At 43.6% G+C, this 20,816-nt stretch overlaps 2 protein-coding genes across 6 annotated transcripts in view; one reads left to right on the top strand and one right to left on the bottom strand.

Moving 5' to 3' along the window:
- The first annotated feature begins 1,575 nt into the window (after positions 1-1,575).
- LOC139564784 (SRC kinase signaling inhibitor 1-like) overlaps positions 1,576-20,816 on the top strand; it is a 211,139-nt gene continuing 191,898 nt past the window's right edge. For all 5 annotated transcript variants that reach the window (XM_071384601.1, XM_071384593.1, XM_071384594.1 and 2 more), the window contains exon 1: positions 1,576-2,049. In XM_071384601.1, the coding sequence (XP_071240702.1) occupies positions 2,028-2,049 (22 nt within the window). In that variant the 5' untranslated portion in view covers positions 1,576-2,027. The remainder of the gene's footprint in view (positions 2,050-20,816) is intronic.
- LOC139565022 (uncharacterized) lies at positions 11,040-17,186 on the bottom strand. The gene is made up of 2 exons (XM_071385029.1): positions 17,074-17,186; positions 11,040-13,145 (listed from the first exon to the last, which is right to left on the bottom strand). The coding sequence occupies exon 2, from the start codon at positions 13,136-13,138 to the stop codon at positions 11,801-11,803; it is 1,338 nt and encodes a 445-aa protein (XP_071241130.1). The 5' UTR covers positions 13,139-13,145; positions 17,074-17,186; the 3' UTR covers positions 11,040-11,800.

Genomic DNA, 20,816 nt, shown 5'->3' with positions numbered 1-20,816 from the left:
TAGGTTCAGGAGGCATCTAAACAGCTTCTACCCCCAAGCCATAAGACTCCTGAACACCTAATCAAATGACTACCCAGACTATTGCATTGCCCCCCCCCCTGTTTTACACCGCTGCTACTCTCAGTTGTTATCATCTATGCATAGTCACGTTATTAACTCTACCTTCATGTACATAATACCTCAACTAACCGGTGCCCCCGCACATTGACTCTATACCGGTACCCCCCTGTATATAGTCTCGCTATTGTTATTTTACTGCTGCTCTTTAATTACTTGTTACTTTTATTTCTTATTCTTATCCGTATTTTTTAAAACTGCATTGTTGGTTAGGGGCTCGTAAGTAAGCATTTCACTGTAAGGTTGTATTCGGAGCATGTGACTAATACAATTTGATTTGATTTGATAACAGCAATGCCAGGGTTACCAAGGTAACCTTTACTCTCCACATTTCCATCATGTCACCCCCTCTCAGGTTCCTATCCCTGTGAACTGACATTGTGTTGCAGCTGCCTGTCAAGAGTAACCTTGCCTCTGGCCCTCCCACCACAGAGCTATCCCGAGCTGCTCCCGTCACAGGGCGGTAGTTTCACCTCGCCATTTTTTATAAGTATGAAACTGAACTCGAAACGTTATTTTTGTGGTCATCAGTGGAGTGGGAATGTGGGCTGACAGAGCATAACACTGGCTGCGTGTCAGGGTTTTCGCTGCTGGTCATTCGAGTCAAGTGCAGGAGACGGGCGCAAACAGCTACAACTCAAGCCAACCGGCAAAAGTGACAAGCGCAAAATATCGTCAAATAATATAACAATAAGGTTCACCAATAATTCCCCAAATAGGGTACAGGCAATGCCCAGGGTGAAAAACCAGATTGCCGCGATACAACAAACACAAAACAAAACCACACAAAGACATGGGGGGAACAGAGGAATATATATATGCAGTGTGATTAGGGAATGTAAACCAGGTGTGTGGGGAACAAGACAAAACAAATGGAACAATGAAAAATGGAACGGCGATGGCTAGAAGGCCGGTGATGTCGACCGACGAACGCCACCCGAACAAGGAGGGGAGCCGACTTCGGCGGAAGTCGTGACACTGTGATAGTGAGCTAATGCCCTCTCTGCATGGGCCAAAGACTGCTGGTACAGTACACAATCTCCTCTCTCTCTCTCTCTCTCTCTCTCTCTCTCTCTCTCTCTCTCTCTCTCTCTCTCTCTCTCTCTCTCTCTCTCTCTCTCTCTCTCTCTCTCTCTCTCTCTCTCTCTTTCTCTCTCTCTCCCCCATCCACCATATCTTCTTGTATACACATTACACACAATCTTCCTCAGATTGAGTGTGTGGTTGAGGGACCTAGAAAGGATCCCTCTCTCCCCCAGCCGCCTCTCTCATTACTGGGGAACGTCTCTCAACCCACCTCCTCCTAGCTCTTGTTCTGAGCTCCACAAGACCAAGTCCCTTGGCTCCCGTTGGTTGCCATATCATCTCTCGGTGCGAGAGATGCGCCCCCAGGCCTGTAGCAATGCAACGCACTGCCTGTGCCTTTAAGAGTCAGGGAGAGAGAGAGAGATGGAAAGAGAGAGAGGTGTGCAATGGAGAGAAAACAGGAGAGATCGAGAGAGAAAGAGACAGAGAGAGCACATTAAACTATCATGAGCAACATTTTTGTTCATTCATAGCCGTGTGCTGAGCATCTCTGCACAGGCACACACACTCTCTTCTTAGGCACTTATTGCTAAAGAGTACGCCTCTCTCACACACACACACGCTCACAGCTATCAGAGCTCGGCTGCTGGATCACAGCCATCTCGCAGAGGAGGATCCAAGAGAGCAAGAGGAAGACGGAGAGAGAGAGACAAAGGGAAGGAGGACGGAAGAAGGAGAGGAGCGAATAGGAAGCGGGGACGGCACGAGGAAGGAGAGACTAAACGCTTGTGTGAAGAAGAGAACGCGAGGGACAGGAGGGAGGAGAAAAAAGAGGAGGAACAGGAAACGCGATCACTCTCGGCTCTAGCTGTCCGCGTCGCAGCATGGGCAATGCACCATCCCAAGGCATGTCAACGCTACTATCTCCATGTATACATAAGTAGCAGCTCAATTTTGTTTTGCAATGTGTTTTATTTTCCAATCTGCTGGCTGTGCTATCAGATTCTCTCCCAGCAGGGAGTGGGGGGTTGGATGTGGGCGCTGGCGGTGAGGAATTGCTAGAATGTGATGCTCTGAACAGATCCAGGCTGATGACGGGGACAAGGATGCAGGGTGGCTGGGGAAAGGGAGAGGGGATGTGGTGTTGTGGATGAGAGAGATGCTGGAGGGATTGGGTGGAGGTTGCAGGATGCATGCATGTGCGGAAGAGCCGGGAAATGGGAGGGGGTGCTTGTGTAGAGCTGAGGGAATAGATCTGTCATTACTGAGGCAGGAGACGCTGGTGTGTGTGTGTGTGTGTGTGTGTGTGTGTGTGTGTGTGTGTGTGTGTGTGTGTGTGTGTGTGTGTGTGTGTGTGTGTGTGTGTGTGTGTGTGTGTGTGTGTGTGTGTGTGTGTGTGTGTGTGTGTGTGTGTGTGTGTGTGTGTGAGGTGAACAGAAGGTGCATATACCGGTGTGTGGAGGTGGCGGTGACAACAGCTGCATCTGTCAGCCTCATGGGAAGCCTCGGGGAAGTGAAGCGTTCCAAGGATTGTGTGTGTGAGAGAGGGAGAGCGAGAAAGTAAGATGGAAATAAATGGGTGTGTAGAGCACAGTCAATTTGTTTGTGTGTGTGTGTAAAATGGGATGGTGCTGTTAATGGAGGAGTGGGTGGGTTAGCACTGTTTCCTGCTGGTGTGCTTTTGATGTCTGTCTCTGTCGCTCTCTCTCTCTCTCTCTCTCTCTCTCTCTCTCTCTCTCTCTCTCTCTCTCTCTCTCTCTCTCTCCCTCCCTCTCTCTCTCTTTCTTACCCTCTTTCTCTGTTTCCAAACTGGAAAAAAGCAGTGCACAGGTTCGGTTTGCTGAAACACCCCTGAAAATGGAGGGAGACAGGTGTAAGAAAGAGGAATTCTTAGAGAGAGTGAGAGGGTGTGTGTAAGTCGGGGGGTGGGGGAGGTAAAGAAATGGATGGGGGGGGAAATGCTTTAGGCATGCCTTAGCCCTAATGGGATGGATGTGCGTCTTTGATAAGCCAGAGAAGGAGGAAGCTGTAACAGAAACACAGAGGCAGAGAAAAGGAGAATAGGGAGGGATGGCTGACTGCTCAGAGTGGAGGGAGGAATATAGCTTGGGGAATTCTGCTACCTTTCCTTCCCTCCCTCTCTGTTTTTTCCTGTCTCTTCCCCTCTTTTTTCCTTCCCCCTCCACTGCTCTTATTTTTCCATCAACCAGGGACTGTCTGGTTGCTAGAGGGAAAACCAGTTAAGAAGAGAGAGATAAGGAGGATGAGAGAGAGAGAATGAAAGAAATGACAGAATAAAGGAGAGTTTAGGAGAGATGAGATGGTAGTGTAAGTAAGGGTTGAGGGAAGAACAGGCCAGGAGCAGTACAAAGACACAAGGTTGCTAGACAATACAATGTATTCGGGTATGACGCTACAAGCTTGGCACAACTGTATTTGTGGAGTTTCTCCCATTCTTTTCTCCAGATCCTCTCAAGCTCTGTCAGGTTGGATGGGGGGGCGTTGCTGCACAGCTATTTTCAGGTCTCTCCAGAGATGTTCGATCAGGTTCAAGTCCAGGCTCTGGCTGGGTCCCTCAAGGACATTCAAGGAGTTGTCCCAAAGCCACTTCTGCGTTGTCTTGGCTGTGTGCTTAGGGTTGGTGTCCTGTTGGAAGGTGAACCTTCCCCCCAGTCTGAGGTCCTGAGTGCTCTGGATCAGGTTTTCATCAAGGATCGGTCTGTACTTTTGCTCCATTCATCTTTCCCTCGATCCTGACTAGTCTCTCAGTCCCTGCCTCTGAAAAACATCCCCACAGCGTGATGATGCCACCACCATGCTTAACCGTAGAGATGGCGCCAGGTTTCCTCCAGACGTGACGATTGGCTTTCAGACCAAAGAGTTCAATCTTGGTTTCATCAGACCAGAGATCCTTGTTTCTCATGGTCTGAGAGTCTTTAGGTGTCTTTTGGCAAACTCCAAGAGGGCTGTCATGTGGCTTTTACTGAGGAGTGGCTTCTGTCTGGCCACTCTACCATAAAGGCCTGATTGGTGGAGTGCTGCAGAGATGGTTGTCCTTCTGGAAGGTTCTCCCATCTTCACAGAGGAACTCTGGAGCTCTGTCAGAGTGGCCATCGGGTTCTTGTTCACCTCCCTGACCAAGGCCCTTCTCCCCCGATTACAGTTTGGCTGGGCAGCCAGCTCTAGGAAGAGTCTTGGTGGTTCCAAAGTCTTTCCATTTAAGAATGATGGCCACTGTGTTCTTGGGGACCTTCAATACTGCAGAAATGTTTTGGTACCCTTCCCCAGATCTGTGCCTCGATACAATCCTGTCTCGGAGCTCTACGGACAATTCCTTTGACCTCATGGCTTGGTTTTTGCTCTGACATACACTGTCAACTGTGGGACACTATATAGACAGGTGTTTGCCTTTCCAAATCATGTCCAATCGATTGAATTTGCCACGGGTGGACTCCAATCAAGTTGAAGAAACATCTCAAGGATGATCAATGGAAACAGGATGCACCTGAGCTCAATTTTGAGTGTCATAGCAAAGGATCTGAATGCTTATGTGAATAATGTATTTGTTTTACATTTTTTGTAAATCTGCGAGAATGTCAAAAAAACTGTTTTTGCTTTGTTATTATGGGGTATTGTGTGTAGATTGATGAGGGGAAAAAAATATTGAATCCAGTTTAGAATAAGGCTGTAACGTAACAATGTGGAAAAAGTACTTTCCAAATGCACTGTAAGTAATAGGAGGTTGTGGATGACGTTGAAGATGGCAGAGTACTGTAGAGGAGAGAGGTGGAGTTGAACGAGATTCTTTTCTCTTCGTGATGATGACTTGGTCCTGCCTGAGCTTACACTAGATCCAAAGACAAGTGTGATTCTATTGATGTCGCCATCCAGAGCACATAACCTGAAATGCCTGAAAGGAAAAGACGCTTTCAAAAAGGGTCAAGAGATGAAAGAAAGAAAGAAAGAACGAAACTGCAGTATTCTAAAATGCCTTTGGTCAACGGTCATATCCAGAACAAAATGTGCCGGGGCTGCTTTGGACTCTTGTCTGTCTGTCCACTATCCTTCATTCTGTTTGTCATTGGGGTTTTGTCTGCTGTCTGGTTTTTGGAGGGATTGAAATGGATTAGTAGGCTGGATAGCTGAGCCACTGGCTTCTTTTCCTCCAAACAGACATGAGGGCCTGCGTCCCAGATGCCACTTATTCCCTATCTAGTGCTCTACTTTTGAACATAGCCATATAGCTACCGGTCAAAGTAGTGCACCGTGTAGGGAATAGGGTGCCATTTGGGTCAAGCCTTGTGCCTGTAGCCCGCTTGCTGTGTGAGGTAACTGAAGGCCCGCAATAAGTAGCCTGACAATACCACCATGCAGTTTCTAATGATGAAACGGAAGCAAGTCTATCTTAAGCCCTTGACTGAGGTTGACCAGTACACATTACAGAAACCATGTTACAGAAACAATGCACTAATACATGAAGTATGCTACAGCCCAGTAGCCTGCCTTGTATAAGTCTAATTCCCCTACTGATACCTTGGAGCAGAGGGATCCGATCTTGGCCGAGCTTTTGTGCTCACACAACGTTGTATAGTAGGGTTTATGTGGGATTGAGTTCGACGCACATCATGTGTGTGCTGAGTGATTGTCACCAGTGAGCGGAAGTCATTGTCAGAGGGAAGCGGTAGGCATGCTGCTAGTGACAGGATGCTGTAATACTGTATGGGGGGGAGATAACACCACTCTGAGGGATGGAAACATTCTGATACCCCGGCATGACTGTCGATGTCGGAAGGATAACGAACACAGCCTACTGTATAAGGGGATGAGTGGAAGGAAGTGTGTGCGTGCGTGTGCTTGTGTGTGTGCGTCCGTGCGTGTGTCTGTCAGTGTGTGTGTGTGTCAGTGTGTGGTTGTGTGTGCGTGTGTACAGCTTCACCCTGCCTTGGCCCTAGGGCTAATGCAACAGTATCTCAAGGTAGCTCTTAGAGTAGTTAGTTAAAAGGACACTTGAGAAGGCTTGTGTACCTCTGCTCTCTCCTCTATTTATCTGCTCTCTCCTCTCTATTTATTTGTTCTCTCCTCTTCATTAGAAGCGACACTTGAGTGAATCGAAGAGATACAGCCACAAGAAAACATTTCAGTCTGTCCATGGGCCTATTTCAAGCAGAGAATAGCGATTGCGGAAACCTATGAGCGTGTGTGTGCTTTAATGTTACATTTTTCTGTACTGTGTCTATGTATTTGTCTATACTATACAGTATGTGACTATATTGCATTGTTTTCTTGCCATGCACCTGCTTATTCCCCAGGTCTTTGTTGCACAAAGCACATGACTGCTGCCTGCCGATTGGCTGGTGATGATGCAATGCTTTATGGCAGCATAGCTGTTTGGTTTGAGGGCTTTTTGGAAGTAATTGAACCAACTGGGAGTAGCTTTGCGTCAATGTAGTGATAGCAAACCAGATAACACATGCATTACAAAGTATGTTCAGAACACAGACACACAAGGCAATAGGCTACCCTTCAGGAAACACAGCTCGTCTACAATCAATTAGGCATGCTGTTGTTCCATGAAGGAGGAGCGGTTCTTACAGTGTCCTTGTCACAGTGTGTGTGTGTGTGTGTGTGTGTGTGTGTGTGTGTGTGTGTGTGTGTGTGTGTGTGTGTGTGTGTGTGTGTGTGTGTGTGTGTGTGTGTGTGTGTGTGTGTGTGTGTGTGTGTGTGTGTGTGTGTGTGTGTGTGTGTGTGTGTGGACGTGTTTAACTATTCTTGTGGGGACCAGAAGTCCCTACAAGAATAGTAAACAAAGTAAAAATTGACCAACTGGGGACATTTTGTTAGTCCCCACAAGGTCAAATGCTATTTCTAGGGGGTTTAGGGTTAAGGTTAGAATTAGTGTTAGGGTTAGAATTAAGTTAAATATTAAGGTTAGGAGCTAGGGTTAGTTGTAGGGTTAGGGTTAGGAGCTAGGGTTAGGTTTAGGGTTAGGATAAAGTTTAGGTTTTTGGGTTAGGGTTAGGGTTAGGGTTAGGGTTAGGGTTAAGGTTAGGGTTAGGGTTAGGGTAAGAGTACGGGTTAGGATTAGGGTTAGGTTTAGGGTTAGGGGTTAGGGAAAATAGGATTTTGAATGGGACTGAATTGTATGTCCCCACAAGGTTAGCTTGTGTGTGTGTGTTTGTGTGTGTGTGTGTGTGTGTGTGTGTCTCTGAGAGAGAGCGTAGCGTACTGGTTTAGAACAGTGTGTGATGGTGCTCAAGCCTTCTCTGTCAGCATATGGTCCATACAGGTTCTCTCTGCATTCATATGGGCTTCATCACTGTGGGAGAAGATGGATGACTGAGCGCTTCTACAGAGCCAACTTTTACTCTGACATATTGATTGGGACAGCCTTCCTTCCTTCCATACTCCCTCCCTAGTTTCACTGTTTTTTGTTGAGAAGTCAGGGGTTCTCCCAACCAATCACATGGCCTCCTCCCCTCTCTCTGTGTTTGCGATTGGATCCTTCCAAAAGGAATAGCGCGTATCAGGAATCGGTCACAGTTGTACTACTAAGCTTTGAAGGTCATTAATAATTCAAAGGTTTGAAGATTACATGTGTTTATCAAAGGTCCCTGTTTTCATACTAAGATCAGTACAGGGTAGATTTTTATGTCTGTGTATCGTTATGAACGTCTGAATATTTTATTCCGATTTTCCACAGCAGTTCATTTTGATTTATATATTATTGTATTACACTAAGCTGTAGGCCTAAGTGTGTTTACAGACCATGAAGAAATATATCCCCATACCAGTCCTGAAATGAGCTTTAATGAAATGAATCATATTTGATGATTTGTTGTTGACCATTTCTAAGTCGTCAAAGCCTGACTGTTGGACAAGTAGCATTCATTTAAAGATTTGCATACTTTATTTGCTGAATCTCTCTCTCTCTCTCTCTCTCTCTCTCTCTCTCTCTCTCTCTCTCTCTCTCTCTCTCTCTCTCTCAGTCTCTCTCTCTCTCTCTCTCTCTCTCTCTTTCTCTCTCAGCCAGTGCAATTTCATCACAAATTAGAGTATCTTTAATAGACTGACCAATTTACTTTACTCATGGTGGATACTTAGACAATGGGTCGACATGTTCATCTACAAATCTTACTTTTTTTTTTTTTGTAATTAAAAAAAATAAAAATAAGGTGGATCAGCTCTAATGATTTCGTCAATGTAATTGTCTGCATCATTTCCAATCCCCCATATATTTTTGGGGTAAATATATATATCCATAAACATACCCATATACTGTATATATATATACATACATACACACAGTTGAAGTCAGAAGTTTACATACACCTTAGCCAAATATATTTAAACTCAGTTTTTCACAATTCCTTGACATTTAATCCTAGTAAAAATCCCCTGTCTTAGGTCAATTAGGATCACCACTTTATTGTAAGAATGTGAAATGTCAGAATAATAGTAGTCAAAATTCATTTATTTCAGCTTTTATTTCTTTCATCACATTCCTGGTGGATCAGAAGTTTACATACACTCAATTAGTATTTGGTAGCATTGCCTTTAAATTGTTTAATTTGGGTCAAACATTTTGGGTAGCCTTCCACAAGCTTCCCACAATAAGTTGGGTGAATTTTGGCCCATTCCTCCTGACAGAGCTGGTGTAACTGAGTCAGGTTTGTAGGCCTCCTTGCTCGCACATACTTTTTCAGTTCTGCCCACAGAGGTCAGGGCTTTGTGATGACCACTCCAATACCTTGACTTTGTTGTCTTTAAGCCATTTTGCCACAACTTTGGAAGTATGCTTGGTGTCATTGTCCATTTGGAAGACCCATTTGCGACCAAGCTTTAACTTCCTGACTGATGTCTTGAGATGTTGCTTCAATATATCCACATAATTTCCCTTCCCCATGATGCCATCTATTTTGTGAAGTGCACCAGTCGCTCTTGCAGCAAAGCACCCCCACAACATGATGCTGCCACCCCCGTGCTTCACGGTTGGGATGGTGTTCTTCGGCTTGCAAGCCTCCCCCTTTTTCCTCCAAACATAACAATGGTCATTATGGCCAAACAGTTCTATTTTTGTTTCATCAGAAAAGATCAGACATTTCTCCAAAAAGTACAATCTTTGTCCACATGTGCAGTTGCAAACCGTAGTCTGGCTTTTTTATGGCGGTTTTGGAGCAGTGGCTTCTTCCTTGCTGAGCGGCCTTTCAGGTTATGTCGATATAGGACTAGTTTTTCTGTGTATATAGATACTTTTGTACCTGTTTCCTCCAGCATCTTCACAAGGTCCTTTGCTGTTGTTCTGGGATTGACTTGCACTTTTCGCACCAAAGTACGTTCATCTCTAGGAGACAGAACGCGTCTCCTTCCTGAGCGGTATGTGGGCTGGATGGTCCCATTGTGTTTATACTTGCGTACTATTGTTTGTACAGATGAACGTGGTACCTTCAGGCGTTTGGAAATTGCTCCCAAGGATGAACCAGACTTGTGGAGGTCTATATTTTCTGAGGTCTTGGCTGATTTATTTTGATTTTCCCATGATGTCAAGCAAAGAGGCACTGAGTTTGAAGGTAAGCCTTGAAATACATCCACAGGTACACCTCCAATTGACTCAAATGATATCAATTAGCCTATCAGAAGCTTCTAAAGCCATGACATAATTTTCTGGAATTTTCCAAGCTGTTTAAAGGCACAGTCAACTTAGTGTATGTAAACTTCTGACCCACTGGAATTGTGATACAGTGAATTATACGTGAAATAATCTGTCTGCAAACAATTGTTGGAAAAATTACTTGTGTCATGCACAAAGTAGATGTCCTAACCGACTTGCCAAAACTATAGTTTGTTAACAAGACATTTGTGGAGTGGTTGAAAAACGAGTTTTAATGACTCCAACCTAAGACTCCAACCTATACTTCAACTGTATATATATATATATACACATAAACATTCATACACACATACATATTGTAACGACTGTCGTCCTCTTAAGAGGTGTAGCAAGGATCGGACCAATACGCAGCGTGGTAGGTGTCCATGTTTTAAAACTGAACATGAACACAAATACAAAAACAATAAACGTGAACAAACCGAAACAGTTCCGTGTGGCACAAACACTGACACAGGAAACAATCACCCACAAAATACCCAAAGAACATGGCTGCCTAAATATGGTTCCCAATCAGAGACAACGATAAACACCTGCCTCTAATTGAGAACCAATCTAGGCAACCATAGACTTACATAAACACCTAGAATGAACACAACCCCATAAATCTACAAAAAAAAACCTAGACAGTACAAACACCCTAGACGAGACAAAAACACACAAACCACCCTCGTCACACCCTGACCTAACCAAAATATTTAAAGAAAACAAAGAATACTCAGGTCAGGTCATGACACATATTGACATACACACATAAACATACCTTTTTTTAGAATATACCTTTATTATTCCCTGCAAACTCTACCACCCCTCCCCCAATTGGAGCAAACGAATAAACACTTAGGCTTCTACCTTCAGTTTATACATATTATACACATTTTTCAGACACAATCTTTCAATAGTTATATTTTGTTTGTTTTTAGTCCTTCCTCTATTTCTGATGTCCACCCAGGTTGATTTCTATTTGTAACTGTAGCTATTTCACAACATTTCTGAACCTATATACATTTTACAGACCCCGTATGTTTTACATTGGTTATTTTGTTATTAGTCCCACCCTTCAGCTCCATTCAACCCCTCCCATCTATCTCTCAACATCATCCATTTTGGATTTCTATTTGCCATATATTTTTCAACTGTGCTGTGATGCTTCACAAAAATACTGAACCTTTCTATTCTCATAGCTTCTACAGATTGTACATTTAAAATATATTTTTTTGCAAAAATAATAATTATATTATTGATAGATTGACTATGACTTTTCAAATCACCCAGTATTGCTATCTGCAGCGTTAGTTCTAGGTAAATGTTGCAATTCTTCAGCCATTCCTGGACCTGTGACCAAAAACGAGCTACATATGGACAGTACCAAAATAAATTATCTAATGACTCTGCCTCCTCACAGCAAAATCTGCAGAGCTGGGAAGATTGTATCCCCCCTATATGTAACATTCTATTGGTTGCAATAATTTTGTATAATAATTTAAATTGAAAAATTAGAAGTTTTGAATCCGGCATTGTTTCGCGTGTCAATTCATAAACCTTGTGCCATGGAATGGGTACATCGAAAATCTCTTCCCAACTATTTTGCAATTTATACGGCACAGCTGTCCATTTTTAGGTCCTTAAATGAAATTGGTCCTCTCTGAAATCCTCTCCCCACTTCTCCATCTTATTACCTGAGACAAAACATATTTTAGTAGTAGTCTAATCAGTCTCTGAGTTACAGAAGGGTCAGATGTGTCCAATCCTGTCTGCTCTCTACTGCCGTCAGCATGGTGATTGGCTGCTCCCTGTCGCCACGGAGACGGCGTGGTGTGGTGTAAACGGTGGAGACAGGGCTCTTTGGTAATCACCTGACTGAGGGGTTCTCTGTTGGGTGCTTTACATTTACACTGTTGCTTTCCAATTTCTTTCTAAATGCTGTAAGATTCTGCTGGTTTCTCCTTAAATGACACTAATATTAATACCAGCAATCTTCCAGACACCTTTTTACCTTTCCCATGGTTTAGTTTTTGCCAGAATGTTATTGTATGTTTTCGTGAGGAAGAATCGAGCTTGAGCTCCAGGTTGAATGGACAAACTAGACACATATGAATATATAACATATTTTATGTTTGTGTCATCCTGCTTAGTGAATTTGACAGCGTTCTGGTAAGTAGAGTAAGAATTACTAGCATCGTTGTGATTGGAGTAGAATCCAACCCACGAGTTACGTAAATCAGTCTTCCAATCGGTGAAGGTCTTACTGATGAACAGGCGAGCGCAAGCATAGCCGTCTTTAGTGTAGAGCTGCAGACTGGCGTCATACCCCTCTATGCCAACAGGAATCTTCCTGTCTGCGTCATCATACTGAGGTCCGCTGATGAAGATATTTGACCCGTCCTTGGAGAGCAGCTTGACCTGTAGGCCGCGGTTAAGGTACTGGTTGGAGTCATAGGTTCCGTAGCTGCGCTTGTCAAGAGAGCGAGATAAGAGATTCTTCCCATCGTTATTAAAGAGTGCCAGCATCACCCCCACATCCAGTAGGCTGTCAGGGATATTAGCCCATCCGAGCCGGGCGTACCCACTTTCTGTGGATTTCACCTGGAGCACAACAGCATAGCACTCTGTGTGGTGGTCATTCACCACTGCCCCCTTCATTATAGCAGTGGACTCATTCAGAGTCATTCTGCCTGCGTCTTCAACCGTGTATGTGCTATCAGGGGCGTAGCAGTTCCAGGTGAAGGTTCTGGAGTCTACGTTATAGCCGGCAGCATACAGAAACACGTCCACACTGTCCACCCTGTTTTGCGAGAGGGTCCTGATCTCCCTCAGGAGGGCGGGGCTGATCTGGTAGGTGTTAGAGGCATCATACTCACTGCTTCCTTGATTTTGCTGTGTGATGTAGACTGCCTCTAACAGTGGACTGTTGGGGCATGTTCTGACAACTAACCTGTCCATGTTCCTCTCTAAGTTTCCTGGGGTAAGGTAATAGTCGTGAGTGACATAAGGATAGAGTGGGTATGCTGTTGGTGTGCTGATATTCCCGACTGCGTAGTAACCCTGTGTGTTCTTATCTTGCAGTGGTGGAAAAACGCCTTTATTGCTATAAAACTCATGGAAGCCCCAGTCTCTCCTTTCTGGCGAGAACGTTGGTATGAGTGCATCGTTATCGACGTCTAGGCAGCCAGAGATGAAGTGTAGCAGCATTAGGCCATGACGAGGGAATCTGTGGCCAAACTCGATGTTCCTGAGGTCATTTATTGAGTTAAGGACAGGTATGCCTGCAGACACTAAGGCCAGTGGTAGCAACAAGAAGAAAATGCAAAGCAAGGCTTTTCTCTCCATGGTAATCCTGAGAGAGAGAGACATACAGTATCATAGCAGCAGTAGCTCAAGTCTTGAAAATGGATGGATGGATTGATTGCATTTGGAATTGATTGATTACAACGGCAAAGGTGCATAAAGATGGAGGAATTCAGATATGACGTTTTTAGCACCACTCTCAGACCCACAAACTACTGCGCGCAAAATGGTTCAATGTGTCAATAAATCGACTTTTCCCATTTTTTTAAACTGCCGCCGTCTTGGATCTAGAATTAGGATCATGTATACTGTGCTAATGCTGATACCAAAAATAGTAACGCAGAGCAATGTACGGTAAATTTAGAAAATTAGGGCTTTGTGGTAAGTACATGGGAGTCGCCATCTTTGTTCATTAGTGATGGGGGAAAAAATCTATAAATGTACATATCACAATAATATTTTGGGACAATATTATATCGATATACACCACCATTCAAAAGTTTGGGGTCACTTAGAAATGGCCTTGTTTTTGAAAGAAAAGCACATTCATTTGTCCATTAAAATAACATAAAATTGATCACAAATACCATGTAGACATTGTTAATGTTGTAAATGGTCATTGTAGCTGGAAACTGCTGATTTTTTATGGAATATCTACGTAGGCGTTGTGGCGTACAGCAGGTCAGCCACCAGGGGGAGACTCGTCAAGGCCTGGTGACAGACGGAGTATACATCACGAGGCGATGGCTCCATCTGCTGGACGTACCAGGTCTCGACGGGCTCTCCGGCCATGACTAATTGGGGCTGATTGGGGAGTTGGTGAGTAATCAAGGGCTGATTGCTCACCACCTGTACAAGCCCCATAAAGCTGCCAGAAGGGCAGCACAAAGGGAAGGACTGGGGGAAGTAAGGTGACTTCTGTGTAATTGGAGACGGTGCCTGAGCTAAGACGAGGGAGTTTGTGTGCCGACAGGATACAGAAAGACCCAGAGCCCAGACGACGGTATCCCGGAGAGGGTCTCATGGGGGAGACCTATCCTTTTCTTCCGATTTACTATTTAATAAACACCCTTGAAACCGAGCTAATCCTACTCTGTCCGTGTCTGATCTGTGTAAATGTCTTGACCAAACCCCCTGGTCTGTCACAGCGTACAGAGGCCCATTATCAGCAACCCTCACTCTTGTGTTCCAATGGCACATTGTCTCAGCTAATCGAAGTTTAGCATTTTAAAACGCTAATTGATCATTAGAAAACCCTTTTGCAATTATGTTAGCACAGCTGAAAACTGTTCTGATTAAAGAAGCAATAAAACTGGCCTTCTTTAGTCTAGTTGAGTATCTGGAGCATCAGCATTCGTGGATTTGATTACAGGCTCAAAATGGCCAGAAACAAAGACCTTTCTTCTGAAACTCGTCAGTCTATTCTTGTTCTGAGAAATGAAGGCTATTCCATGTGAGAGCCAAAAACTGAAGATCTCGAACAATGCTGTGTACTACTCCGTTCACAGAACAGTGCAAACTGGCTCTAACCAGAATAGAAAGAGTGGGAGGCCCCGGTGCACAACTGAGCAAGAGGACAAGTACATTAGAGTGTCTAGTTTGAGAAACTGACACCTCACAAGTCCTCAACTGGCAGCTACATTAAATAGTACCCGCAAAACACCAGTCTCAACGTCACTAGTGAAGAGGTGACTCCGGGATGCTGGCCTTCTATGCAGAGTTGCAAAGAAAAAGTCTTATCTCAGACTGGCCAATAAAAAGAAAAGATTAAGATGGGCAAAAGAACACAGACACTGGACAGAGGAGCTCTGCCTAAAAGGATAAACTTGGATTAGTTAACACAACGTGCCATTGGAACACAGGATTGGTGGTTGCTGATAATGGGCCTCTGTACACCTATGTAGATATTCCATAAAAAATTGCAGTTTCCAGCTACAATAGTCATTTACAACATTAACAATGTCTTCACTGTATTTCTGATCAATTTGATGTTATTTTAATGGACAAATAAATGTGATTTTCTTTCAAAAACAAGGACATTTCTAAGTGACCCTAAACTTTTGAACGGTAGTGTGTATATATATACACTGCTCAAAAAAATAAAGGGAACACTTAAACAACACAATGTAACTCCAAGTCAATCACTCTTCTGTGAAATCAAACTGTCCACTTAGGAAGCAACACTGATTGACAATAAATTTCACATGCTGTTGTGCAAATGGAATAGACAAAAGGTGGAAATTATAGGCAATTAGCAAGACACCCCCAATAAAGGAGTGATTCTGCAGGTGGTGACCACAGACCACTTCTCAGTTCCTATGCTTCCTGGCTGATGTTTTGGTCACTTTTGAATGCTGGCGGTGCTCTCACTCTAGTGGTAGCATGAGACGGAGTCTACAACCCACACAAGTGGCTCAGGTAGTGCAGCTCATCCAGGATGGCACATCAATGCGAGCTGTGGCAAGAAGGTTTGCTGTGTCTGTCAGCGTAGTGTCCAGAGCATGGAGGCGCTACCAGGAGACAGGCCAGTACATCAGGAGACGTGGAGGAGGCCGTAGGAGGGCAACAACCCAGCAGCAGGACCGCTACCTCCGCCTTTGAGCAGGAGGAGCACTGCCAGAGCCCTGCAAAATGACCTCCAGCAGGCCACAAATGTGCATGTGTCTGCTCAAACGGTCAGAAACAGACTCCATGAGGGTGGTATGAGGGCCCGACGTCCACAGGTGGGGGTTGTGCTTACAGCCCAACACCGTGCAGGACGTTTGGCATTTGCCAGAGAACACCAAGATTGGCAAATTCGCCACTGGCGCCCTGTGCTCTTCACAGATGAAAGCAGGTTCACACTGAGCACATGAGCACATGTGACAGACGTGACAGAGTCTGGAGACGCCGTGGAGAACGTTCTGCTGCCTGCAACATCCTCCAGCATGACCGGTTTGGCGGTGGGTCAGTCATGGTGTGGGGTGGCATTTCTTTGTGGGGCCGCACAGCCCTCCATGTGCTCGCCAGAGGTAGCCTGACTGCCATTAGGTACCGAGATGAGATCCTCAGAGCCCTTGTGAGACCATATGCTGACACATGCACATTTGTGGCCTGCTGGAGGTCATTTTGCAGGGCTCAGGCAGTGCTCCTCCTGCTCAAAGGCGGAGGTAGCGGTCCTGCTGCTGGGTTGTTGCCCTCCTACGGCCTCCTCCACGTCTCCTGATGTACTGGCCTGTCTCCTGGTAGCGCCTCCATGCTCTGGACACTACGCTGACAGACACAGCAAACCTCCTTGCCACAGCTCGCATTGATGTGCCATCCTGGATGAGCTGCACTACCTGAGCCACTTGTGTGGGTTGTAGACTCCGTCTCATGCTACCACTAGAGTGAAAGCACCGCCAGCATTCAAAAGTGACCAACACATCAGCCAGGAAGCATAGGAACTGAGAAGTGGTCTGTGGTCACCACCTGCAGAACCACTCCTTTATTGGGGGTGTCTTGCTAATTGCCTATAATTTCCACCTATGTAGATGTTCCATAAAAAATTGCCGATTTCAGCTACAACAGTCATGTGCAACATTTATAATGTCAATCAGTGTATGCTTCCGATCAAGTGGACAGTTATGATTAATCGACAGAAGATGTGATTGACTTGGAGTTACATTGATGTTGTTTAAATGATTCCAAACTTTTGATTGGTATTGTGTGTAGCATGTGTATATAATTTATATATTTTTGCTACTGTAGGTTAAATATCTTCTCTGAATTAAGATTCAAAGTGCTCAATCACCGTTGGGAATTTGCAGTACAATTCCTAACCGCACACATAATTCAAGCGAGAATTTAGCAGAAAAAGGAACATCTCATTGTAATCAGATACAACAGATCTAAGATCATAAACACTGTTAAATATTTTACAATTACTAACTGCACACAAATAATATGATAGTTTAAGAGAAAAAGTATCTATGCATTAATAAATGATCTTCTCTTACCGTGTTCCTGGTGAACCGTCCTCTGATCTAGTGAACACGGAACCACCTCACCTCCTTATACAGCCCAGCAGAAGACTGACGTCTCCAGGAAAGGAAATGAGTCACACATTCACCCACTAACCTGGCAGACCGCTTGGGTGTGTGTTCGTGTATGCTGCCAAGTTATAATCAGTTATAATATGCTGCTAGCAGGTTCACCTTTTTACACTTGAGCAGAGTGTTAAAAATGTTGCGTTCCCCTGCTCAGACGTTGCATGTATCAACCGACGGTTCTGTGCCACGTCATCAACTTTGCCATCGGCACCAGATTGCTATAACATTTATGTGGTTAGCTGATATGTAAAATACCTATCCAGGCATGCATCAGCAATGCTTGAGCGCAAATCCACGGTATCAGAGTGGTCATGAGACTCACTATTTCACTTTCAAATGTATGCTAAGCAAAAACCATTGATTGCCAAGCTAAACAAACCATATTTCTACATATATGCAGAAGTCTACTTTTAACAATTGCCACCGAAAATTTCACTAAAACACATTTATTAGATGAACATTGCAGATGCCAAGTTTGTTAACAGAATGACATCCTTGATCTGTACTATCCAGAAATGCATAATTATTAATATCATTATCTTCATGGTGATGTATCCTAAATAGGTACACAAAGGTAGAAACATTTAATATTGTCCTTTGCATGTTTGGGTATTATTCTACACATTGGCTATTATTCCCCAAACAAGACCACATTTTGTTGGTCCAGACCAAAACAAATCTGTACCAATCAAAGTTTTGACATCCCAGTACAGCACAGTAGATCATTGTAGAGTACAGTACAGTACAGTACAGTAGAGTAGAGTAGAGTACAGTACAGTACAGTACAGTACAGTACAGTACAGTACAGTACAGTACAGTACAGTAGAGTGCAGTACAGAAGAGTAGAGTACAGTAGTGTATAGTATAGTACAGCAAGGTAAAGAAAAGTACAGTAGAATACAGTATAGTCCTATAAAATAGAGAGAATTATATTATATTGTACTTTACTCATGTGTTAACCTACGGCACTGAACTTTACTCTACTGTTCTGAACTATACTCTACTTGAATTTACTGTACTCTAAGGTACTGTGCTGTAGTGTTCTCTACGGCAACTGTGGCTTGTGACTACTATGATTTCCCATTGTGGCCAATTTAATTGAAGTCATTCTGTTACAGATTTTTCGGTCACTCTGTTACTCAGCTGCATGTGTAAAGGGGTCAGAGAGAGTTGAGAGAGAGTTAGGATGAATCACTAATGAACGTAGTTGCAACGTTCCAACAGAATCAGTCAAATGGACACTGAAACACATTGAGACATTATTTTACAGTAATAAAGGAGAAGTTAACCTTTCTAACCATACCCTTTTTATGTCTCAACTCCTCAAATTGCGCGCAAAGCAGACTACTAAACCAGAAGTATCAATGAACACTGATTCTGGTCTACTCTGTGTTTTATAAAAGATCAATTAGCATTAAACACAGTTCTACAAGGAATTAGCAACACGTTCTCATTCTGAGAAAGAAGGTAGACCACTTTATTTCAACATCTGAACAAGGTGGACAGGCTGGCATGCTGTTCAAACAGTTGGAGACACAGAAGGGTGTAATCTTCCTGGTTAGCTGGCAAAAAGGTCCAAGTTGGCTGAAGTTGAAATATAAAGATTAGCTGGCTACTCACTAGCACGTAGGCTTGTGCTTGAGTGATTGTGTATGAGACATGTGTACATGTTCTATAATGCCTTCTACAATAAGTTAGTTATTATTAGTGAATGTGCATTATGCATTGTTCTGGTTATATTTGTAAAAAAAAGGGCATTTTCATAGACAGACTTGAAAGCCAGATCAGTGATTATTGCAACAAAAAAGTAGGTTAAACTATTTGTATAAAATAATAACATTATTAGTGTGTCTTATGGTTGTGGAAGGCTTATATTTAACCTAGGTATTTAGCCTAGGGCATACTAAGATCCATAATGTCTGAGAGAGATATGCCACACAACTGCACTCTTAGAAAAAAGGTGACACGTTTTGATCACTTAATAATTCATAAATAAAATTGATATCAGTAAAAACACTATAACTAATTGGTAGGTCTACCTTGTTACTTTCATAATCTTCCCTCATGAGGGAGAGATTAGAAAATATTGTAAAGATATGTGGATTTCTGGTAACAGAATGACAAAACACTAGGCAATACTTTTAAACTTACAGAAGGCAAAACATTTCTGAAAACTATGAATGTTGGTATTAGTTGGCAGGGGCCTTTACTTCAACATGATTGTGTTTTGATGTATTTCTAAAACCTTTTAGGACTTTTTCTAGCAGACGTTTTTTGAGACCCCTTTTCCATTTGTGTGAGCAGAAATCAAAGCCTTTGCTTATTCCAAATGTTTAGGATGGAAAATGGTTGAAAAACGTATGCCTTAATTTCCCCAAAATATAGACTCAGCTTTCATTTGATACTAAATGTTATATGCTCCTATAAACTTCAAATGTTGGTGCTTATGTGTCCTTTCACATGGGAATTACCCTGAGCAGCAGAACAAGACCAAGGTGTCTTCCCAGAGTAGCTAGCATTAGCTAGCTAAGTGAACATCTAACTATTGAATGCAACAATGTTTGACACCACTCAAGATAATAAATACATTTCTCAACAGATTTTTTTTGTGTGGGAATTCACTGGAACTGCTTATGATGCAACACTAACAATGAAAACTTTTCCAACTTACCGCCTTCAAACCGATGCAGCAAATTTCACAACACCATGATTGTGACAGCTTCCCACATTGCCCATGAAGCAATAGCACAAACAGGTCCATCTGGAATGAGGCTGGCTGGCACAAGGCTATTAGGTAACTTGTAGAAGATAAATACTTTATTTTCCATTTTCTTTGCGAAGAACAGAAATGTGATTTTGCTTTCAACTCAACTCCATTGGAGGACAGGGGAAATGATAAAACGTCTTCTTCATTATTTAAAATTAAAGCCAACGTCTTTCGGCCCTTAGTGTTCGCCAACCCCATTGAGACGCAAAACCCAACTTTACCCCTCCCTGCCTTCTTCTCTTGAATCACCTAGCTGTCATCCTTGCTGTTTGAGACTGAAATCGAAGCACACTCTGCGTGTAATGCATTCACTGTCATGTTTTGTCTTTGATCTTCATGTCTTGTCCCTGTGCTTCCCTCTGCTGGTCTTATTAGGTTCTTTCCCTCTTTCTCTCTCTCTCTCTCCTCCTCCCTCTCTCCCTCTCCCGCTCTCTCTCTCTATCGTTCCGTTCCTGCTCCCAGCTGTTTCTCATTCTCCTAACGACCTCATTTACTCTTTCACACCTGTCCCCTATTTTGCCCTCTGATTAGAGTCCCTATTTCTCCCTCTGTTTTCCGCTTCTGCCTGGTCGGATTCTTGTTTGATGTTTGCTGTTCCTGTGTCCTTGTTCCGCCCTGTCGTGTTTTTGCCTTCTTCAGATGCTGCGTGTGAGCAGGTGTCTATGTCAGCTACGGCCTGTGCCTTCCTGAAGCGACCTGCAGTCTGTGGTCGCGTCTCCTGTCGTTCCTCTCTACTGACGAGAGGATTTCAGTTTCCTGTTTTGGATTTACCTTTGATATATCCAGGAGAATCATTGTTTGTTTGATACTGGAATAAAGACTCTGTTACTATTACGTCGCTGTTGGGTCCTCATTCATCAGCATAACAGAAGAATCCGACCAA

This window comes from Salvelinus alpinus, chromosome 36 (genome assembly GCF_045679555.1).
Source record: "Salvelinus alpinus chromosome 36, SLU_Salpinus.1, whole genome shotgun sequence".
NCBI lineage: Eukaryota > Metazoa > Chordata > Actinopteri > Salmoniformes > Salmonidae > Salvelinus > Salvelinus alpinus.
The sequence above is the reverse complement of the archived record's forward strand: the minus strand, read 5'-3'. Positions and strand labels throughout refer to the sequence as shown.

What these genes read in the sequence shown, in the direction of transcription:
- LOC139565022 (XM_071385029.1), bottom strand. Translation starts at nt 13,138, where the DNA reads ATGGAGAGAAAAGCCTTGCTTTGCATTTTCTTCTTGTTGCTACCACTG.